This window comes from Spodoptera frugiperda, chromosome 13 (assembly GCF_023101765.2).
Source record: "Spodoptera frugiperda isolate SF20-4 chromosome 13, AGI-APGP_CSIRO_Sfru_2.0, whole genome shotgun sequence".
NCBI lineage: Eukaryota > Metazoa > Arthropoda > Insecta > Lepidoptera > Noctuidae > Spodoptera > Spodoptera frugiperda.
Window position 1 is genome coordinate 1,498,393 of NC_064224.1, and position 20,453 is coordinate 1,518,845.

At 34.3% G+C, this 20,453-nt stretch overlaps 1 protein-coding gene across 1 annotated transcript; it reads left to right on the forward strand.

The window, feature by feature from the left end:
* The first annotated feature begins 2,186 nt into the window (after nt 1-2,186).
* LOC118270268 (casein kinase I) lies at nt 2,187-20,453 on the forward strand. The gene is made up of 8 exons (XM_050697908.1): nt 2,187-2,588; nt 5,899-6,005; nt 11,529-11,650; nt 12,519-12,713; nt 14,359-14,458; nt 18,448-18,550; nt 18,984-19,160; nt 19,755-20,453. The coding sequence occupies exons 1-8, from the start codon at nt 2,457-2,459 to the stop codon at nt 19,857-19,859; spliced, it is 1,041 nt and encodes a 346-aa protein (XP_050553865.1). The 5' UTR covers nt 2,187-2,456; the 3' UTR covers nt 19,860-20,453.

Below are 20,453 nucleotides of genomic sequence, written 5' to 3' on the forward strand. Positions count from 1 at the left end.
TATCCTACCTCTTTGCTAAAATCCGCGTTGAAAAATGCATAGAATTCACAAAGAAATGGATTGTGAGGCTAACAAAAATAGCTGTTTGTGACCTTGGATAAAACTAGACTATTAGGTCACTGTCTAGTGTAGCTGTAGAATAATATTTTTTTTTTCCGAATTCTGTAAATTGTTATTGTTGTGTAGTTGTAAAGATTGAGAACATACCAGAATAATCATTTAAAATAAAGTTAAATGATAAAATTTAATTCTTCAAGTGCCGAGATCACATGAATCAATATTATTTTATCTGTGGAAGCCACATCCTCAGAATGGATTCTTATTGGTCTGTTCTGTACTATTATATATTTTTCTTTTATTTGTGGATTTTCAATAGAAAAATTAATTAATATTATGATGTGTACCTATTTAGGTCACTGTTGTTTTGTTTGATCATTGAATGTTTTTAACCGTCTTCAAAAAAAGGAGGTTATGAATTAATCGGCAACTTTTTTAAGTATGTTCACCAATTATAAGACATATTGATGAAGCTAAGTAAATAGTGCTCTAATTCTATCAGATTCTTCCAATTTGCCTCAGTTCATACCACAGTATATGAATATAACATGATAACTATATTACACTAATAATTTTATTAAGACTCATGTCTTTAATGCAATAGTTAGGCATCTTGTCACCTAAATACATTGTTGATTATGTGATTAACTTTCAATCACCTGTTAAAAAAACAATATTTCAAAATACAATGATTCTGAGTTTGTTTTGGCATTTTTTCTCAGAGTAGTTAGATAGGAAACGTCAGCCTCATCTAGTTATTTTAGAGATTGACGTGTAAAAGTCTTATTTTATAACCTACTTTAAAAATTAATATTATTTATCATAATGAACCATTAGTCCCTGAAAACTGCATTTAACAGGAAAATCTTAATTTCCTTATAGTTAGTTAGCTTAGAAATCCTACTCAAAATACAAAAACCCCCCCTCACATAACATGTTAATAATATGATTCATTTACTCATAATTTAAAATTATGTGTAAACCAAACTAACTATGTAGTTTATAAACAGGAAAAGTTCCATATTAATTACATTTAATCCAATATTATGTATTTTTATATTGTTCACATTATAAAATGGTTCTTAATTTTCTTTACAACTAACATCAATCAGTAATCCCAGGATTTACTAGTCTTCTTATCAAATAGTTACAGCAATATTAAAAAAAAAACCTTCCAATATGTCTATATGTTTTCTTATTGGAAATAAAATGCAATACTTTTTTGGTACAAAGTTTCACCTCTACTCATATTTACCAATGAATATTTCTGTAATTACTTATAAATCTTGTAATTGTCTTTTTCAATGGCTTCATTAAAGAAAATATATATTATTTCACACTTAACATGCTTTGTATTAATGTTATTAATTAATGTCTTGTAATGATGTTAGGTTATTTATAAATTAGGTATCCAAAATAATATCATCACACCAAATTAGGTAGATGACTAGTTGATGTAGATGTCATAATATTTAATTAGGTTTTCCTATTAAGAATCATGTTGGTCATACAACCACTTGTATTATGAGAATTGGTTTTATAATAATACTTAATTCACTCATTACTCATTTGTAAATATTTATTATCTTCATGATTTCTTCTTTAATTCTTCTTAAATTCTTTATTTTTAAAATTTTTGCTCTTAATTTTACCATCATATTTTAAACAAAATGGCTGGTTATGCATTTATCATATTAAAGTTGAACAGATATTAATTATAACAGCATAACTTTGTTAGTTGAAGATTTTAAGTTTAATCAGTAACAGGTCTATCTAAATAAACTTATCATGTTACTGATATCGTGCCTTATCTCTTTTTCGTTGGCAAAAACAGTGTGTAATGTGATTTTATAGATCACTGTCTAAAATAGGACTTAATTGAAAATATCTAAATTAATGCTAATGAATGAGGAGTTGATTCATTGTGTTTTCCAAGAATTTATATTATTCCTAGCTTGGAAAAGTATCGGATCATAATCAGAAATAATTTAATTATTTTTCACAAATTGACACAATGATTCATTATATATTTATACTCGCATATTATTTTATTAAACCGGTTTGATACCCCGTCATATTTTTCGCTGTAGTAACATAAAACTACCAAGAAAAATATAACGAGTCGCAGTGGCAACATTACCGCGTTCGATTATGGTAGTTTTGAGGCGGTGTAAGACCTGGCAACACTGCCATTGTGACGTCACATGAAATAGGCTGACGACATCTTTTTAGACTTCGTAATAAAATGATTTTCAGTGGTTTTTCGTAGTGTTTGTACGATTTGTAGTGTTTTTGAACAATTATAAACTAAAAATTAACTAAGTGTTGTGTAAAAATTTCACTCGGTGCGATGGGCCACCAATAATTTTAGTGACAACGAGTGATGAAGGAAAAAGAAAATGGCTACCTTTGAACGCATATTGTTAGCCAGGAAACATTTAATTATAAATGATAGATACAACGTTATTCGCAAAATCGGCGGCGGCAGCTTTGGAGATATCTTTCTAGGAATAAATGTGAACGATGGAGAGGTAAATAACACTTGTAATTTAGATTTTTCATACGACATTTTCTTACGAACGATTTCTTGTGTCAAGACGGCCGTGTATTTCGGGGTTTTTGTTCTTGAAAATGGCGGTCTGGGCGTATATTTGATGATAATCGCTGCAGTATTAGAGATAATTTCGAATTTTTATACATGCTGCTGTATATTCCTTCGGCATTCTATGTTTTATGTATTTAGGACAGTTTGAAAAATACATAAAAGCATGTGAGCTCTATTGTAATGGTCTTGTGGTATTTTAGCTGTATGCTAATTCGTTGCTTTTGCTGTAACACAACTCATGTTTTGCAATATTCCACTGTAACAATGGATCCGAATGTGTCTCTCAAATTGTGAAATTACACTGATGACTCTGCAATCGTTAGTTCAGACGTAAATTCACTTTTTGGGAACCAGCTGGTAGACAAAAAACTTGTAACTTATTTAAAGTTCTGTTTATTATAACTAAAAATACGGTAATATGCACTAGGAACTTATAACCAGTTGTGTAGGCACCTAAAATACTCTAAAATCACCATGTGATCATTGTCTTAAATGTTTAGGGCCTCATATGAGTCATCAGGGACAAGACAACACCAGCCATGTTTCTCTTCACTTACATTTATATTTTAAACTTTAATACCAAAATGAATATCTACACAGTCATAATAAATACCCTGCCTTATACAAAGATATTCCTATATAATTGTTTGATCATAGTTATGTGATAAACCTATTGTGTAAAAGTTCTGTTGCATAGTTGGTTACATATGAATAGCCTAAGCTAATACACAGATCAATTACAATAACTGCATTCTGTGTAAATATGTGCTCAACAATAATATAACTAGCCTTTTAACATGTACACATCAGTCTGTCACATAAAAAACACAAATAATATTAATATTTTTGTGCTTTTCTATCTTATTCTGATATTAAATTGCCTTGTTACATGGTGAAGTTAAGTTACATATTATTAACTTAAAATTGTTAGTTATTGTTTGTACATGTCAATTTTATTATTTGCTAATCTATTCATACTTTTGAAATAAAATTTAATATGTGTGTTAGTTAAAGTTTGAAAATCTAATAAATTCATCACATTCATTCAACTTAGTTTGCAAGACAGTCTTTGTCCCTTAGATATCACAATTAGTTATTTATTTATTACATTAACTAGAGTATTAAGTTGCTACCATCACTATCATGACCTTATTTATAACAATACAACAGCACATACCTTCTTTGTTATTATTGCATCAAATACCTACATAACACAAATGTTTTAAAAACATTACCAATCAAACATGTATTTTTAGGCATAGGCATAATGTTTGTTGTGTTGTATGGAAATTCAAACTTTGTTCCAATGACTAAGATAAAATATATTTTATCTGTTGTCAATGCTGTGATAAAATTATTGATCTGAATTTTTAACAGGATTTTGCATTTTATTTGTGTCTTTTTGTTCTAGATTACTTTGTTTTAGTTTTATGTCTCTTTGTTTACTCATAAACATATTTTTATGCCAGTATTATAAATGTTTAAGCTTGTTTTTGAGGATTATCTGTTCATTATTATATCTTGAAGGCTTCAAAGGCATATAAATAAATCATTGAAATCTTAGGATTATAAGTCAATGTGTATAAATATAAATGAAGCCATAGTAGGTGTGTGTGTTACACTATTTTGACCTTTAAGTATGCATACAAACAAGTCAAGTTTACTATCACATAAACAACAACTAACCTCTTTTCATATATTTATCTGCTATTTTACTTACTATGTCTTTTAATTAGGTACCAGTATTTCCATATTTTGTTGCATTGCATTTAGGAAGCAATGAGTTTCATAAAAATACATGATTTGCTAACATAGATAATGTATATTAATGTTCATTAAACCTTTATTTATTGTAATTATGGTTTAATGTAATAGCTGCTCTAACCAATGACCATTTAATTAAATTAATTATAATTATTTGTGGTTTTGTCTACAACAGATGATTAATGACATTTATAAACACACAAAATGTATCCTATTTTTCTTAAAAGAAAATAAATAGAATATGTACAGGCAAAAATATTACTTGTTCTGTTATGTGATATGGTTTACTTCTTTAATTAGGAGGACAGTATTGTTAGGGTATGACAGGTGTCAGTTATGGAATGCATGTATGTCCTGCCAGGTGGTTACTCTGCCCATATGGCCACTTTGGAGACAAACATGTGGTGACACTATAGTTTATTGAACCATAAACGCAATGAAAGATATCGTTTTAAACGAAAATTCGATCGTTAAATGTCGCTATTTAGCTATTTACAAGATAGCTCATGTTGAGAATGGAGCCGTCGTTAGCTACTTACGGTAAATCCTCACGTCAATCTCATGGTAAACATCTGTTGCCCTTAGCGACCGTAATCGTAAGATATTATTAGCTTACATGGGGTTGTTCCGATGAGTAACCCTTTGTTGTTACTCCCATGGGAAAGCTAGTAAGCCAAGGGGTCTCCATTCATGCTTATTGTGTCTCAATATACGATGTTTACGCTCAATAGGCGGTCCAGATGCGCTACCAGTTGCATTTACTTGCATAGCGTGTATATTATAATAGTCGATTTTAATAAGAATATTCTACACGTCACTAACGAGGATTAGTTTTTTCGAAAAGGTTCTACGAACGTTCTCAAAAATTGCCAAAAAACCAAGTTAAACTAGCCTGCATCAATATTCGCGCTTTCTATGCATGAGAATCTCAATCTGTTGGACAATAGGCTGGTATTCTGCCAGACCCATGTGAAAATGTAACTTGCTTCTCCAACATTGTATAACACTGACAAACTGACAATATATCATTCATTACATCATCACGCGCGCCCTACTTAGGTCCGTAATTGGTTTGATCATTTATACACAAGTTCCTTGCAGCTACACTCATATTGAAAGGGACCTACAATGCAGATGTGCAATTAAATTGGCACACAAGCTTATGATGACCAGGCATTTGAATCTTTTTTTGACGATCTTTGTACTTGTACTTTTTTTCTTTAGTATTCGATGAGGCCGTTTTAATGAGTATGTTATGGTGTCGGTGTCGATTTTTTCACGTTGTTACAGCTAGTTAGAAGCGTCAATACGTCTGTAATAGGCCTCACTAAGTATTAGGTCATTTTTAGCAATAGCACCTTGTGAATAGCAAAATTATAACCGTTCATGTAGACTCCACTACCGACCTGAAAAAAGGGGGATAATTAAAGTATTTTTTATGATGAGGTTTAAACCATTTTACTTTGTTGCAGGAGGTAGCAGTGAAGGTTGAATCTATAAAAGCGCGGCACCCGCAGCTTCTCTATGAGAGCAGAGTGTATAAGATGCTCCAAGGGGGCATCGGCATACCACACATAAGGTAAGTATTTATCGTGGTAAAAAACACGTATTTCTTCCAAAAAAGTTGAATTGTGACACGAAAACGTGTTCATTATCTGTTTAGCATTGAACTGTCCTGGTTTCGGTTAGATAGTGACACGTGTAATAGGTGTTTGAATAATAAAAACTAACAAAATTCTTAGAAGATTACATAGAAATGTTGTCTACGATGCGTTTTCTAGTAAATAAATCGCCGCCGCTACTCTACCTATCTATCTAGTTTCCGAATAGTTGAAACGTCAGCAGGACGCGGCGAACCGCAACGTGATTGTCACAACTGTACTTCGGTGTATCAAATTCGAGTTTGTTACTAAGCCGAAATGAGCATTTTTACCGTCAACGTATGCGTTTTATAGCGGTTTTTACTGAAATCAGTTTATTCTTTCACTGTGTCTGTGTGTGTACAAGTACGCAGTCCTCGTGTTTGTGTGATGTTTTCGAACTGTACAATACAAATGCATGACGAAAACGGGACCAAAGCGTCCGGTCGACCTTAAACTGCACCCGTATAAAGGCATCGACCAAAAAGCAATTGGGACCAATAATATCATTTTACTATACCTACCTGATACCGTACCAGAATAAACAGGCTATTTTTGCTCTTATAAGCATCAACAATGTCTATCAACGTGTCTTTCGGCTCCTGTTTATCAGTTCAATTTGGCACTGATCCATCGTCCCAATTAGTGTTGGTTTTTAACTTATTCAATATTCCCCAAGACAAGTAAAATGAGTCCTTGAATCGCGTGCTAGGACCTTCGACGCAAATCAAACAGTCTGACCTCAATCCAAAGTTAATCGTTACAAGGTTTATCAGATTTCGATATATAACAGTTATAACCGTTGTTCATAACTAAAGCCATAGAAAGTGCGTTACCTAACTTGCAATTTCGTGTTACGTGCAGACGCAAATACGATTTATGTGGCTATGCCAACCATTCTGTTTTTTGAAAGTCTTATTGTAGTTTGGTTTGCTAAATAGATGTGCTGAAGCTGAAGGTTCTATTTAACATTTTATCATTCCTTTTGTGTCTTGATGAAGTCCAATGATCTATGAATCATAGCACATTTGATGTTCGGTTTACCTTGAGGCTTTTGAATACAAAAAGTCGCTTAGTAACCATGCAGAGTCATTTACATAAACTTTTAGTTGATACAGAGTCCTTATAGTTATTAATAATCTTAATGCTATTGGTAACTGTAAACATAAAGCTTGACCATCGCCCACCATCTCTCAACATGATAATGTTGAGGCCAACAAGGAAGACACGCCCTGAGAGACACAACACGGCCAAGTTACGTAGTCTAGCGTCATTACAGTAAATCAGATACAATCATCAGTTGCCAGATTTCTTTTAAGCTTGCTTCCTACGTCACGAATATTGTCTCGCAAAGCAATTAAGGTCTTTCGACCGTAGTAATTACTGTATCTCGTCCTGTTTGGACGAGAAGCCTGTGTAAATAATGTTGTGAACCAGTCATTAAGGCCATATTGGTGATTAAAATATACGAGTCTAGCATGTCTGCTGTTGTATCGATGCGCGGGCGTCCATCGATTGGCCTACTAATGGTACAAAGCTTCAAACATAGTTTCGTAATTGGTGAAACTCGAAAATATACGAGTTTTTCCACCACTGATGATTTATGTCGTAATAATAGGTGTTTTAAGGAGTACTTTATGACTAATTTGCAGGATAATTTTGTTTTTGAGGACGATTTTGAATTATGTATAGCCAGATTATTATCTGAAAATTAAAAACCGTAACATAAAAAACCTGAAGAATACCTCGAGCAAGCAAGCATCACACCGCGGCACAAAAAACGCAAACATTCATAGCGTTACCAACTATTGTACAACTACAAACTTGACACAATTTTTTTGCTATATCAAAATGTTGTGATTTTAATACGAGTGTTATTAATCCAGAAGACATTCTGAAGGCCAGATCTAACTGTATCTTCGCATAATTAAATGTAAACTCAAGGTTTGCATCGTATGAATAGGTGTTAGTTCACGTACAACGTCATTTTATCATTGTTAGTGTAGTGTATGTGGTTATTATTCTATTATTTTGTTAGGACATGTATAACCTTCACTTTAGTGCTCAGATTTGTGTAACCGCGGGTCTGGTCTGCCTACACGCTGCCGCGCTGTCTGTCTTTCATTGAATGTAATTATTTGATTGCAATCAACTAGTAACGATACTGTATCGTTTATTCAAGCTTGTGTTTGTTTAACCTTCTAGTACCGACGTCCAATTTCAGTTACATAAGTACCGACGTGAGGTCTGCCAGACACCAGACTTTTATTATGGAAATCTTTGATGTTTATTAATATATCATATAAATATATTTGTTTTTGTGTTGTATATGTATTTAGCTATTATATAAATTAAACAATAAAGTAAAGTATAACCATTAATTACTAATATTAAATTTTTTTATTGCAGACGCACATTTTTTGAACGAAAAAAGTTACTTTTATCTTGTTGACTTCTATGATTCAACAAACAATATATATTTTCCAAAAGTCTTTTTTTCTTAAAGATCAATAATCATATAAATAAAAAAACATTATACTTTACACATAATCAACAAATATCGTAACAATCGCAAGGCACCAAATTGGAGGTAACCAGCTACCTTCACAAATACGCTTTGCAGACAGGTTTGCTGCACTATAGGCATACATGCTTCTTACAAGTGTCAAATTTGTACGCAGTCTTGCCCTTCAGTTTTGATGGACAAATGCCATTCTTGTAAAAAAAATCATAGTTTTTATTTTGGAGGGTAATTTTATAAATTATCTATTTGAGAGAAACACTTTTATTTGCCCTGATACTTGCCCGTTTCAAGCTCGAAGTACTTGACTTTACTTATAAATATATTTGTATAGGTCATATTTGTACCTGACTGGAATTAAAAGAAAAAACCTTTAAAATTGGGTGAAAGTCCTATTCAAAAAAAGTTACATAAGTACAGACGAGTGGTCTGTCAGACCACTCGAAATTTTCAGTAAGGCATAACTCACTGAAATGACGAACGCTGATGCAGCTATTTTCCATGAACGCTCCTGGTCGACTAACTAAGGGGTAGACAGACTCACAGGGTGATAAGTCCACTCTAACATATGTACCTAGATTTTCGTAAGCATCAAGGTGTCTGTCAGACCACGCGTCGGTACTTAAAGGTTAATACGAGAGTTATACATTGCCAGAAGCCTACTCTGTTACTAGTTACTGAGAATTTCTAAATCAGTCGCGCTTGCGATCTCTAGGTAACCGACTGCAGACTGCTTCATTCGTCTAGTAGTGAACGTCTTTTTCAGTATAAATAGACTCATAACATCTATCTGAACGGCTTAGCAATAAAACCATTGACTAAACGTGTCTAGTTTAGAATACCGTCGTTTGGTTGGACTTAATTAAATAGATTCGTACTTGGTTTCTTTGCGTACGGTTACCAGAAGGTTTTCCGCTTCCTCTATTAGTTTTAGGAACTTCCTTATAATTGTGAATGTTTAATGTAGTCACAGAATAATGTTTTTATTGTATCAACAACTATAGGACATGGGCTATCTGACATGAAACTCTAACATAACAGAATAGGGAAACAACGCATGATTTCTCCGTCTGCGTAGATATATTTGTTGCGTTCAAACAAAGCCTAGCCTGGGTAGACTAGCATTATATTGTTTGCAGAGAAAAGTTTAACATCCGCCTAAACGTTCGTTACGCGTCGCTGCACACCGTCACACCTACCATGAAATTGCACGTGAATATCTGCACGTCTACGTCTGCGTGTTTAGTTTTATCATTACAAAGTTGCCTTCTTGTAATGTTGATTAAAATAGAAATAGTTTGGAGAAATTTTAAAATAAACTGCAAATAAAGTTTCAATCGAATGTTTAAGATAAATGATTTGAATTCGACTTAGGTCTTGCGATTTCATGGCCGACAAATGTCAACTTCCTAATCTCAGCTTCGTGCTACAATTTAACATTTAGCATTCATATTCAATCTCTAGTACTTTAGTTGTACTTATAACCTCTAGATTACAGAGTCATCCATCTTTCATTGCCGGTTTCTAGGAAAAGTATATTTATTACGTTTAGTGCAAGTTAATTGGTTATACGATTTCCTTATGAGAAATGGAAAACTTTGATAGAATCGTTTATCTGATTGTCGGTCGATTACTTTCAATACAGCTTAAGTACCGACTTAGTTTATATCAGTCATTGTTCCGGTTTTAGGTTTCATAATGACAGCATTTTATCTTCATTAATGCGAGTGTAAGGTACCTACGTTCTTTATGTCTTGGTTTATTTCTAGGCCACTACCTACGCATTCTGTGTTTATGTTTGTGTTCGTTGCCATATTTAGCTTGATAGATAAATCGGAAAAGTCGAATAGTTGGCATATAAAACATGAAAAATATGATTTCTAGAAACGGCAAAAAGGCTCGTGCCCTGTTAGCCAACACCGTAATGTTGTAAGGTAAAGATTTCTACCTCGCTCTGTAGGCACGTTGCAGACAAAGCCCTGCCCGTCACGTTTAGGGGACTTTCCTTTTGCGAAATTTGAAAAGTTGGCGGTGAAGCCTTGAATATGATGCCCATTCGGGTCGAAGCTTGGTTTATTTACTAATTAAAAGTTATCGTATATTTTGTGGGAAGCCTATTTATTAGTGTTTTATATTGTCAACTTATACAAGTTTAACGTTAACTTACTTTTAAAGTACTTCTTTTCTTCAATAGAATTTCACCCTTGTCATATACCAATACAGTTTACAATACAGTTAAAAGAAAATTTAACGACATTTTGTCAGGCAGGCGTTTAGAATAGCCTAATAATACTGGTTTCTTCGCCTTATCGTGTTTTGATCGTCTTTTTCTATTGTCAATACAACACTATTGTGCTCAGTAAGAAGTTTCTGTTTTGTTTATAATACATTTAGTGATAACCTTGTGTCGCCCTGTGTGCAATATCTCATTTACATTCAAGCTTTACTAGAAAACCCACGTCACACATGTAAATATCAGACGCATACGCATTTTCTAGCATTATTTCGATTTTGAATTTTGTGAAGGAGAAAACAATATTTTAATTCCAAAGTTTATATCACTAGAACTTTATAACGTTATATTTTTTTATTTGATATTATAACCGACAGTTTCATTTACTTTGGCTAAAGATGAAAACAAAGTCCCCGTGCACTATGTACCGCGAAGTTTATCTTAGATTTGACTTCTGTACTCATCACAACAGCAACAGTCAGACTAAACATGATATCAATTGCATATCGGCACTAGGCACTACAATCGTACTTCAAAACAACTACTTTCTGATGTTCCTGTAGAACGTGTCGACTTTGTTCTAACAATATCAAATACGGGAAAAAAATGGTCCATTTTGGTGTAGTACTCCTAAAGAGCTACTTTAGGAGTTGCAGATACATACATAGCAGTGATTATTTTTATTAATTTAGTTGTCTATTGTTACAGATGGTACGGCTACGAGAAGGACCACAACATCTTGGTGATGGACCTCCTCGGTCCATCACTCGAGGACCTTTTCAACTTCTGCTCCCGCCAGTTCACCATCAAGACTGTTCTCATGCTGGCAGGTCTGTATCTTTCATTTATCTCATACTCGTATCGAGTTCCGAGTGCAATTGATTTCTAAGCATAGAAAAATTAATCAGGCTGTAATTATGTCTGTGACTCTGTGTGCAAATAGTTCAAGCCTCCTCTTCTTCAATCTGTCTTTTTAAATAAAATATATTTTTATATCAATAGCATGATGCACGAGGTCTTTTAACACGTTAATCGCCATGTTGGTTGCTGGTGGATTTACCTTCAACAGTTTTCTTTCGGCAGTTATGCTTTAAACGGCTGTGTGGTAGTTATATCCCATGGAAAGTAGCCATAGGACAGTTGAGCAAAGATAGAGATGTTTGTCTAAGTTTACATCATAACTTGTGTAAACAGTAAAACCTTATTTTCTACGTCATGTCTTGCGACAACAAACTGAAAAAGGTATAAGTTAAAATACCTTTAGCATACTTATTTACTAGTACGTTATCGTCATTTCTACTTACTAAAAGCAGTTGTTGAAGGTTACACGTGTAAAAGCCTTTTCGAACATCAATATACGAACATGGAATGGTCGAATGTTGACTATTTGATTACCATAGCAGCCCATGTATGGTGGCTTTACTATGCCCACTAATCTGACATCTTTACACATTTTAGAGTTCGACAATTTGCTCACCGAAAGGTTTTATAAAATAGTATTCGCTGTATTTTTCATAATTTCTGTATTTTAATTTCTCATAACTCTTCTTACTTCTTTGGTTAATTCTTTACTCATTTCCTTTACTCTTCTTTTTTTATGCACACATCGGACCATCAAGGTAATATTCCATAGTTTCAGTGTCCATAATCTTGACAACTTGAAGAGAAGAGAGGTTTAACAATATAATTTGTACACAGATCAAATGCTGGGCCGCGTGGAGTTCATCCACTGCAAATGCTTCATCCACCGTGATATCAAACCGGACAACTTCCTGATGGGCATCGGCCGCCATTGCAACAAGCTCTACATGATCGACTTTGGGCTCGCCAAGAAGTTCCGAGACCTGCGCACACGCACGCACATCTCATACCGCGAGGATAAGAACCTTACCGGTGAGTATTTTTAATGCCTTGAACATTATTTCACGATATTATGATATTGAAGGAAGATATTAAAAGAGAAATACCTTTTTTATCGTGTGCAGTTACAAAACAACATCACTAGCAAGTATACACTACACACTCGTTAGTTCAGTTGACATTGTTCACAAACTAGCATTGAAATGTTCTATAGAAAGTTTCGCTTGTCGAGACTGCGACGCGACTTAATAAAGAGCTTCAGTAACTGACTCGTGTCAAAGCCCTTTTATCTATACTTGTGTAGTCTTTTACAACCTGTTCACAATGCGCGTCCCGACTAACTTAGTTCGTTACGTTCCCGTGTTGAATAACAGTATAAGTTAACCTTATGAATGCTACTGAGTTTAAACGTATCGCGGTATTGCAAGAAATAGTACAAGCCGTTTTTCTTGAAAAAATAATTAGCGGGTTTAGTTTTTCAATAATATAGACTAAAAGGATTTCTAAATATTATTTGTAGAAAAATCCTTTTAGTAAATAAATTGTATTTCTTAAATTAATTCATTTTCACACAGTAGCTTGGACTTTTCGTTGTTGTTTTAAGAAGTGACTTATCTTCATGTTTTTGCTAGATACGTATATTTGTGACGTTAGCGAGATTTTTGTGACATTGGCGTTCAAAAGGGTAATAAGAGTGAGTCACTGAGTGCTTGAGTATTCCGAACGTGCACTTCAGTATCCCAATGGCTGATAAAGATTACTCTTTGAATTGTAGTGTGTTTTACTAATAATAATACTTTATACGAGGAAAACAAATAATAACAAAGGAATTAAAATAATAATTAATATTGAAACTTAATTGTTTTTTGTGGTAAAGTTAATAATAAATGCGGATACGAATGCGGTTATGCGGACGTAAAAATATTTTTATTTTGTCGTTTTGGCGTAATTAATACATTTTATTTTATGACTTTATTTTTATTAAAATTAATGTTTATAACTTTACGTGTTATAAGTAGCCATCTACTTATAAGTTTTGTAGTTTTAGCTCGACGTACTGATTTCCACGTTAATGTAAGATAACGTTCCTAAAATAGGGATACTAAGTTTTTACGATACGTAGTAATCGAGATAATTGTAGTGTGAATTATTAGTATCGTAATCGATAACTTTATCGATCTAAATATTGTTATCTTATCAATTCCGAATATAAAGTTAACAATTTATTGTTAAAGTTTTTTTGCAATTACATTTTACTTTTCGATAAATTGATTTAATAATGACACCGAATTCTCCCTGTGTAATTTGGTATTGCTTCATTGTTTAATTGATTATTAGGGTATGATGAAAATTGGACGAATTAGGGACCCTAACACTTTCTTAATACATTAATCAACTATAAAAAGTACTTCACTCATTATTATAGTCACAATACCACTTTAACTCGTTGACTATATGCTATAAACTACAGACAAAATGTACTTATCATTTTGGTTATGGCTTTTATAGGTGACAGTGGTGCATTAGCCTACTTTCTGTTTGTCACCCATAGCCGACCATGGCGGTCAAAAGATGAAGTTTTAATGCCAATTCACAACGAATAATCTAACCCTAGCTTCGTTTAGTATAAAAGATTTGCCAGTGGAATATCTTGTAAATATCGTATTGTTTGTGTCAGGTACGGCTCGGTACGCCTCGATAAACGCCCACCTCGGCATCGAGCAGTCACGGCGGGACGACATGGAATCGCTTGGATACGTACTTATGTATTTCAACAGGTAAGTCGTTACAAGAAAATTATTATTTCACTACCTATATTTCCCACATATTATGTAATAAACCAGCTTTTAGTTGAGACCTTTGTCTTGTTCGCACTTAGCTAGCATTTAAGTTGAGTAGCGAGTATTAAGTAGCTTTTTCTTGCTTTAATTTTGAGACAGAAGTGAGAGAGAGCTCAATATACTCGCTACTGCATTAAAATAGGCTATAGTATGTACGTCAAGACAGGCACGGATCTAATTCTCAAAAAAGTTAGCCTGCTCAGGTCGTAATGTTTTTATCATTGGCTTATCGATCTCAAATAGATCGTGAAAGTAAAACTTCAGTGGTCACGATTTTCATTTTTAGTTACACTAAGCGAAACTTTACTTCAATTTTGTCTGTCTTGTCTTGTATGATTGTATCCGAGATTTTTTACTTAACTGCTTTATCGATGCCCTAGTGTCAAAGCGATGCTAACTGACAATGGCAGGCCAGACTATGCTTAAAGACAAGTAAATTGAAATAATGCTCTCACCAATCTTAATTAATTCTTTATAATCATGGCATGGTCCTAACGGTAAAAATATGCTGTAAGCTATTTATATTTACCATTTTCCGAGTCCATTATTTCGAGACGCAGGTACGCGTAATATTTATTTATATGAGAAAATTTCTATAGTACTTTGTGTGGGAGATAGCTGGTGGTACATTTGTTTTCACCGAGGCGGTGCGTGTTTCGTTTGTTAATGGAGTGACGTCACGGTATACAGCTCCTGTGGAATATCAGAGTGATATCGATTCTCTGTATTGTGATTCACGTTTGAATCACACGGATCTATAACATGTGGAAAGAACATGGTGATATATGATGTTCTATGTAGGTATTAATAAAATAGCTAGAATAGGTTGGTTAGGTTGGTTGTTTCTGGGAAACTTAAGGTATTTTGACTGCTAGAAGTATCAGTCATCTATGTGGCAGTGCCTGACATTAGTGGAAAAAGCAATTAATAAGCAGTTTATATTTTGGCCGCAAAAAGCTTTAAGCAGACAGGACTGGAAGGAGAGTAGGGAGGCCTTTGCCCTGCACGTGGGACGATTGTGGCTGAAATCTAAATCTTATAATTTCGCGAAAGAGATGAGTTTTGCACGTGTTTTTTGTTAAATCATTGTCAACGTATTGTCATTTGAGGAATTAGCAACTAGAAACATACATATTCCACGATTTTCATCGTACACGAATTTGAAAATAGCACAGTTTTGCCCTTGCAATATCGAAATCCACATCCGTCCAATAATCACGTGATTCAAGATAAAAAAAATAAAAACAACAGTAAAACCGTTGGCACAGCTCGATACCTGCGCCTATAAGTAAGCGTATTCCGGTTTGAGGCTGTCTGATCCGTTGTGCATGTCCCGACTTGTTGCAAGTGACTCACACTTGGACGGAACCCGTTCTCTGCGGAATAAGGCCGTTAATTTTAAATGTCTGCCTGATACTGGAACTGGATTACTGTTAGTTGTTCAATGATTTCGTTAAGGATTTTGTATTATAACTATTGCTTGAATCTAAAGGTTGTTCAGGATTGTGGTGATGTTAGGGTCAAATATTATCCGGAGCTGTGCATTACTTTCCGGAGCTGCGGACTACCTAGCGGGTTTGCCTAGGTTTCGGCTCGAAATGCAGGAGTAGGAACGTGATGCCATCTCGCCTCGCCCAAGGCGGGAGAAGTCATTGGATGATTTTCCTCTTTCTTTTTCTTTTGTCTTTTGGCATTTCCACAAAATATGTTCCGTTTAGTCGGTGTGGTTAGGTCGTCACGACGTAATCATTAAAGTTACTATAGGTCTAATATTATTTGACATTTCCTCGTAAGATGTAGGGTGCGTTGGGGTAACATCGGACGGATTTTCGAATAGTTGCAAGGATGTTGCAAAAACTTTATTATCTCAATTTTGGTACACAGTAGATTAATGAAAAATAGTGGAAACGAATAATGATTAAACACAGTGTTATTTACAATTTAATTTATTTATAAATACTCAATACTTTTTGCTTTACAAGCCTATAAAATCAGGTTTTGTTTGATGTGATGACGATTTGGCCATCATGGGGTAAGTTCGGACAACGATTTTAAATAATTTCTAGTGCTAGGAGCACAAGGTGTATAAAAGGAACGTAGCCGATCTTTCCTGTACTTTAACATGAAATCACAAAAATTTACCTAAAACAACAAATATAGATGTTCCAAATGATTCTATTTTTTTTCGTTTAATTTGTCCGATCTTACCCCGCATACCAAATTTCAAAGAAATTGAGTTTCTCAAAGTTTAGATTTATCCACAAGCATTTTTGAAGTGGCTGCATACGTGAGTTCTTTATTATTTATTTGCTGCATGGCTTATTCCAGCGCTTCTTTTGTATAAGAAGTGGCCCGCAAAGAGGTTCGGGAGTATTTACGTGGCAACTGAAGATTGGAAAATCAGCCCTAAGTAATTATTTAAAATTAAATTAAAATCATTTGTAACAAAAGTTTGACAATCACTGCCCATTTTCGAATAAGGATATTTTTGTCTGATCTTTACCCGACATGGGTAACACCGGATTTCAGCCTGCAGAGGTAGTAGACAAATCTGGATTAGTTTTATCATATTATCATTGCTCAAAACTTAGTATTTAAGCAAAAACATGTCAAAATAAGCTATACTTTTGCTAAAATATGCAAATAAAAATGTAGGTGAAAGACCGGATAAACAAATATTTTATAAAATTTGCCTTTTTTCTAAAACGGCGCGGATACACGTCTGTGTTGACCGGAGCGAGTGGTGGTCACCGCGGGGTTGGGCGGGACTTAATGACGTGCCACGCAATGTGATCAGCATTAAAAAATATAGCCAAATAAGTGAGATATTTGATTTGTACGTTCTTACCCCTCCGCCGATCTTACCCCAACGCACCTTATACTTAATTAACATTAAATAGAGTTTTATACCATCGCTGCCAGCAGTGTGCAGTAATACGAGAAAAAGATGTACTTATTGACAGATTCAGAAAATTGACTCTTAAATTAACATTAAATAGAGTTTTATACCATAAGCAGTGTGCAGTAATACAGTACTTATTGACACTTGACTGACTCGTAACCTTCGTCTCTTCTACCTCAAAAGTCAATTTTATTAGTTTTATATCATACTTCTCAACTCAACTATCTGTTCGACTCGCGTAGGTAGGTTTAGATGGATCTAACAAATCATACCTTGGATCCAGTAATTGGATAAGCGTTGTGCATAGCCCAGTAACAGCTGACATCGTGATTACGCGTGAGCGGTAATGGATTTGAACCTGCGACCTCGCGAAGAAGGTCGCCTTCGCCCATTGAAATCATAAACTCGTTTGTTACGTTAACGAGACAGAAATTTAGCTAATGTTTTACTGATATATTATCTGATAATAGAAAATTATTTGATTATTGAACAAAAAAGTATGATAAGTTAACACATTGAACGCCGTGGTGGTCACCGGTGACCGAGGTTAGCGGAGGATTTGCCTTCAACAGTTTTCTATTGGCAGTCAAAGACTTAAATTGTGGCTTATTATCATCAGTACCCTTAGTACGAGTTTGCTTTATATTGAACGAAAACAAACGAACCAGTAGGAATGAACCAATCAGCGCCGAACGCGCTCTCGCTTCGATCTCGTTAAACGTAAAACAAACTCGTACTAAGCCCTCAGTGAGTCTTACAGAGAGAATAATTCTGCGTTGAATCCATTATTCATAATGTTTGTTCAAACACTGCATTAGGAATTTGAATCGATTGAAAGCCAAGGGCCATAACGTAATATCGAAAGTAGGAATTCAAATACAATGTATTTTATGCTACTATGCTATCAACAACAACAAAACTTCAAATGATTTGTGTACTACTTTTGAAAAAGTCTAAAGTCTGAAGTTTTAGGAATAATGATGATCTTCATTTATGTATCACATACAGTGATATTAATATAATATTTGTTTTCCTTGCAGGGATTCCCGGCTGAGTTTGCGATGTATTTAAATTACTGCCGCGGACTGACCTTTGACGAGGCTCCCGATTACATGTATCTTAGACAGGTGAGTCACTATTATATACTGCTTTATTTACTCTACTGGTAATTAAATATTAGCCATATGTAATAAATATGACGACTATATGAGTATTTGCTTAATTGGTTGGGTAAATCTGCTGATTGTATTGTCCATTAAATTTTTTTGAGCTATGTGATGTGTAGCATTTTGGGATCGTAATACTTACACCATGCAAAATAAATACAATTTTTCTACATCGTTAATTAAACCCAATTGTATTGTGAAACGTAACAAATTACAAAAAGCGAATATTTGTTATTAATTAGGTTTTAATTTGAAGTACTCCTTGAAGCATCAAAGACCTTTAACTTATCTTACTATTCGTTGCTTTAGAACTCTGTATCAAAAACCACATGTTTATACCAAATATGTCGTGAGTGATACAACAACAATACTAATGTAACTTTGTGTCTCGCAGCTGTTCCGCATCCTGTTCCGCACGATGAACTACCAGTACGACTACACGTTCGACTGGACCATCCTGCGGCAGCGCAAGCAGCACATGGAGGCCGGCGCCGCGCCCGCCGACCGACGCTCGCCCTCCGTGCAGCGCCGCGCCGCCCAGCAACCCAGCCAGCCGCCGCCCAACAACGAGGTACGTACTCCTACTGGTGCAATATTCTAACGCATACCCTTATTCACTCCTCATCATCTAGCCACTATTTTACTCAGACTATAGGTCGTCATCACTCATGCGTTTCTCTATAATCCTATTTCTGATGGCGACACTACAACATCCATACATACCACAATGTTGTTATTATAACATCCATTATAAAATTCCTTATTTATTTTTACTGTGACAAGAAAATACTGCAAATAGTAGTATAGAAAATCTTAAACAAGAAAAGGGTATTTAAATATCTTCTCATTTGTGACAAAATTAAATCATCAGATTTTGCAACAAGGATTTAAAGACAATGTTACCAAGACCAACAATGGTTCTGCTATTGTGAGCAAATAAAGGAATTTCTCACGGTTTCCAAAACTGTGACTCCTAATGACTTGTAACTTTTCCATTTATATAACACTGCATAATATCCTAACTTTAGAAACCTACATAATATTTTATTCTTTCAAATCAGTCACAGATATTCTCATAAAATTTATTACTTAAAGTCCCGTATATTATGTATTGACGTATATTAGTACATTTATTTCCTCTTCCTAATCCCACCTCCTTTCCTAGGTGAAATCTGTCCATGTAACAAATGATTCAGCCGCTAACAAACAGCCGGTGAAAGGCCATCAGTCCGTCAGTCAACTGAAGAAGAAGCTCACTGCAATATCATAAACATTACTGAACCTTTACCTTCCTAAACATCTTTATATGTTACCTGAATATGCACCATGCGGATTTATAGTACTTTCTTTCTGTAAAGTAGTACCAACTAACTCGAAAATAGTACTCCCAATTTGTCATAGGCATTTTGAAAGCTTACTTTATGTTCCACGAGTATATTCCTGTGTCGTATGCCAAAGTATTGATTCAAATGTAGCTTTGTGCAGCATGCCATTTAAATTTAAAATAGTCTGGTGTTTGTAAACATGTTATAAAGCTGCTTGTCGGTTGTTTACTACAGATAAGCTAAAGCTACTTGCTACGTGACGAAACGCATGACTCAGCTAGTCACGTACGCAGATATTTATTAGAATAATTTACAAGTATACTCGTCAATATAATTATGTGATACAAAATCAAATAATGGAAAATATTCTACGAAAATTAGAGTTCATTACTCTAGAATTGTTTTGATTGGCAAATTAAATTGAGCAGGTTGGTGCATATTCATGAAACGTCACATAAAATTGTTAGTAGACGCGCTAATTAGTTATTTACTAAATAAATGTTTGACAATCAAACCTTTATTTTATGAGAGTGGCAATA

Excerpts from the sequence above, each read along its gene's own strand:
- LOC118270268 (XM_050697908.1), top strand. The coding sequence starts at position 2,457 with ATGGCTACCTTTGAACGCATATTGTTAGCCAGGAAACATTTAATTATA. Across the intron at positions 6,006-11,528 it reads ATCGGCATACCACACATAAG|ATGGTACGGCTACGAGAAGG; the intron begins GTAAGTATTTAT and ends CTATTGTTACAG. Across the intron at positions 12,714-14,358 it reads CGAGGATAAGAACCTTACCG|GTACGGCTCGGTACGCCTCG; the intron begins GTGAGTATTTTT and ends TGTTTGTGTCAG.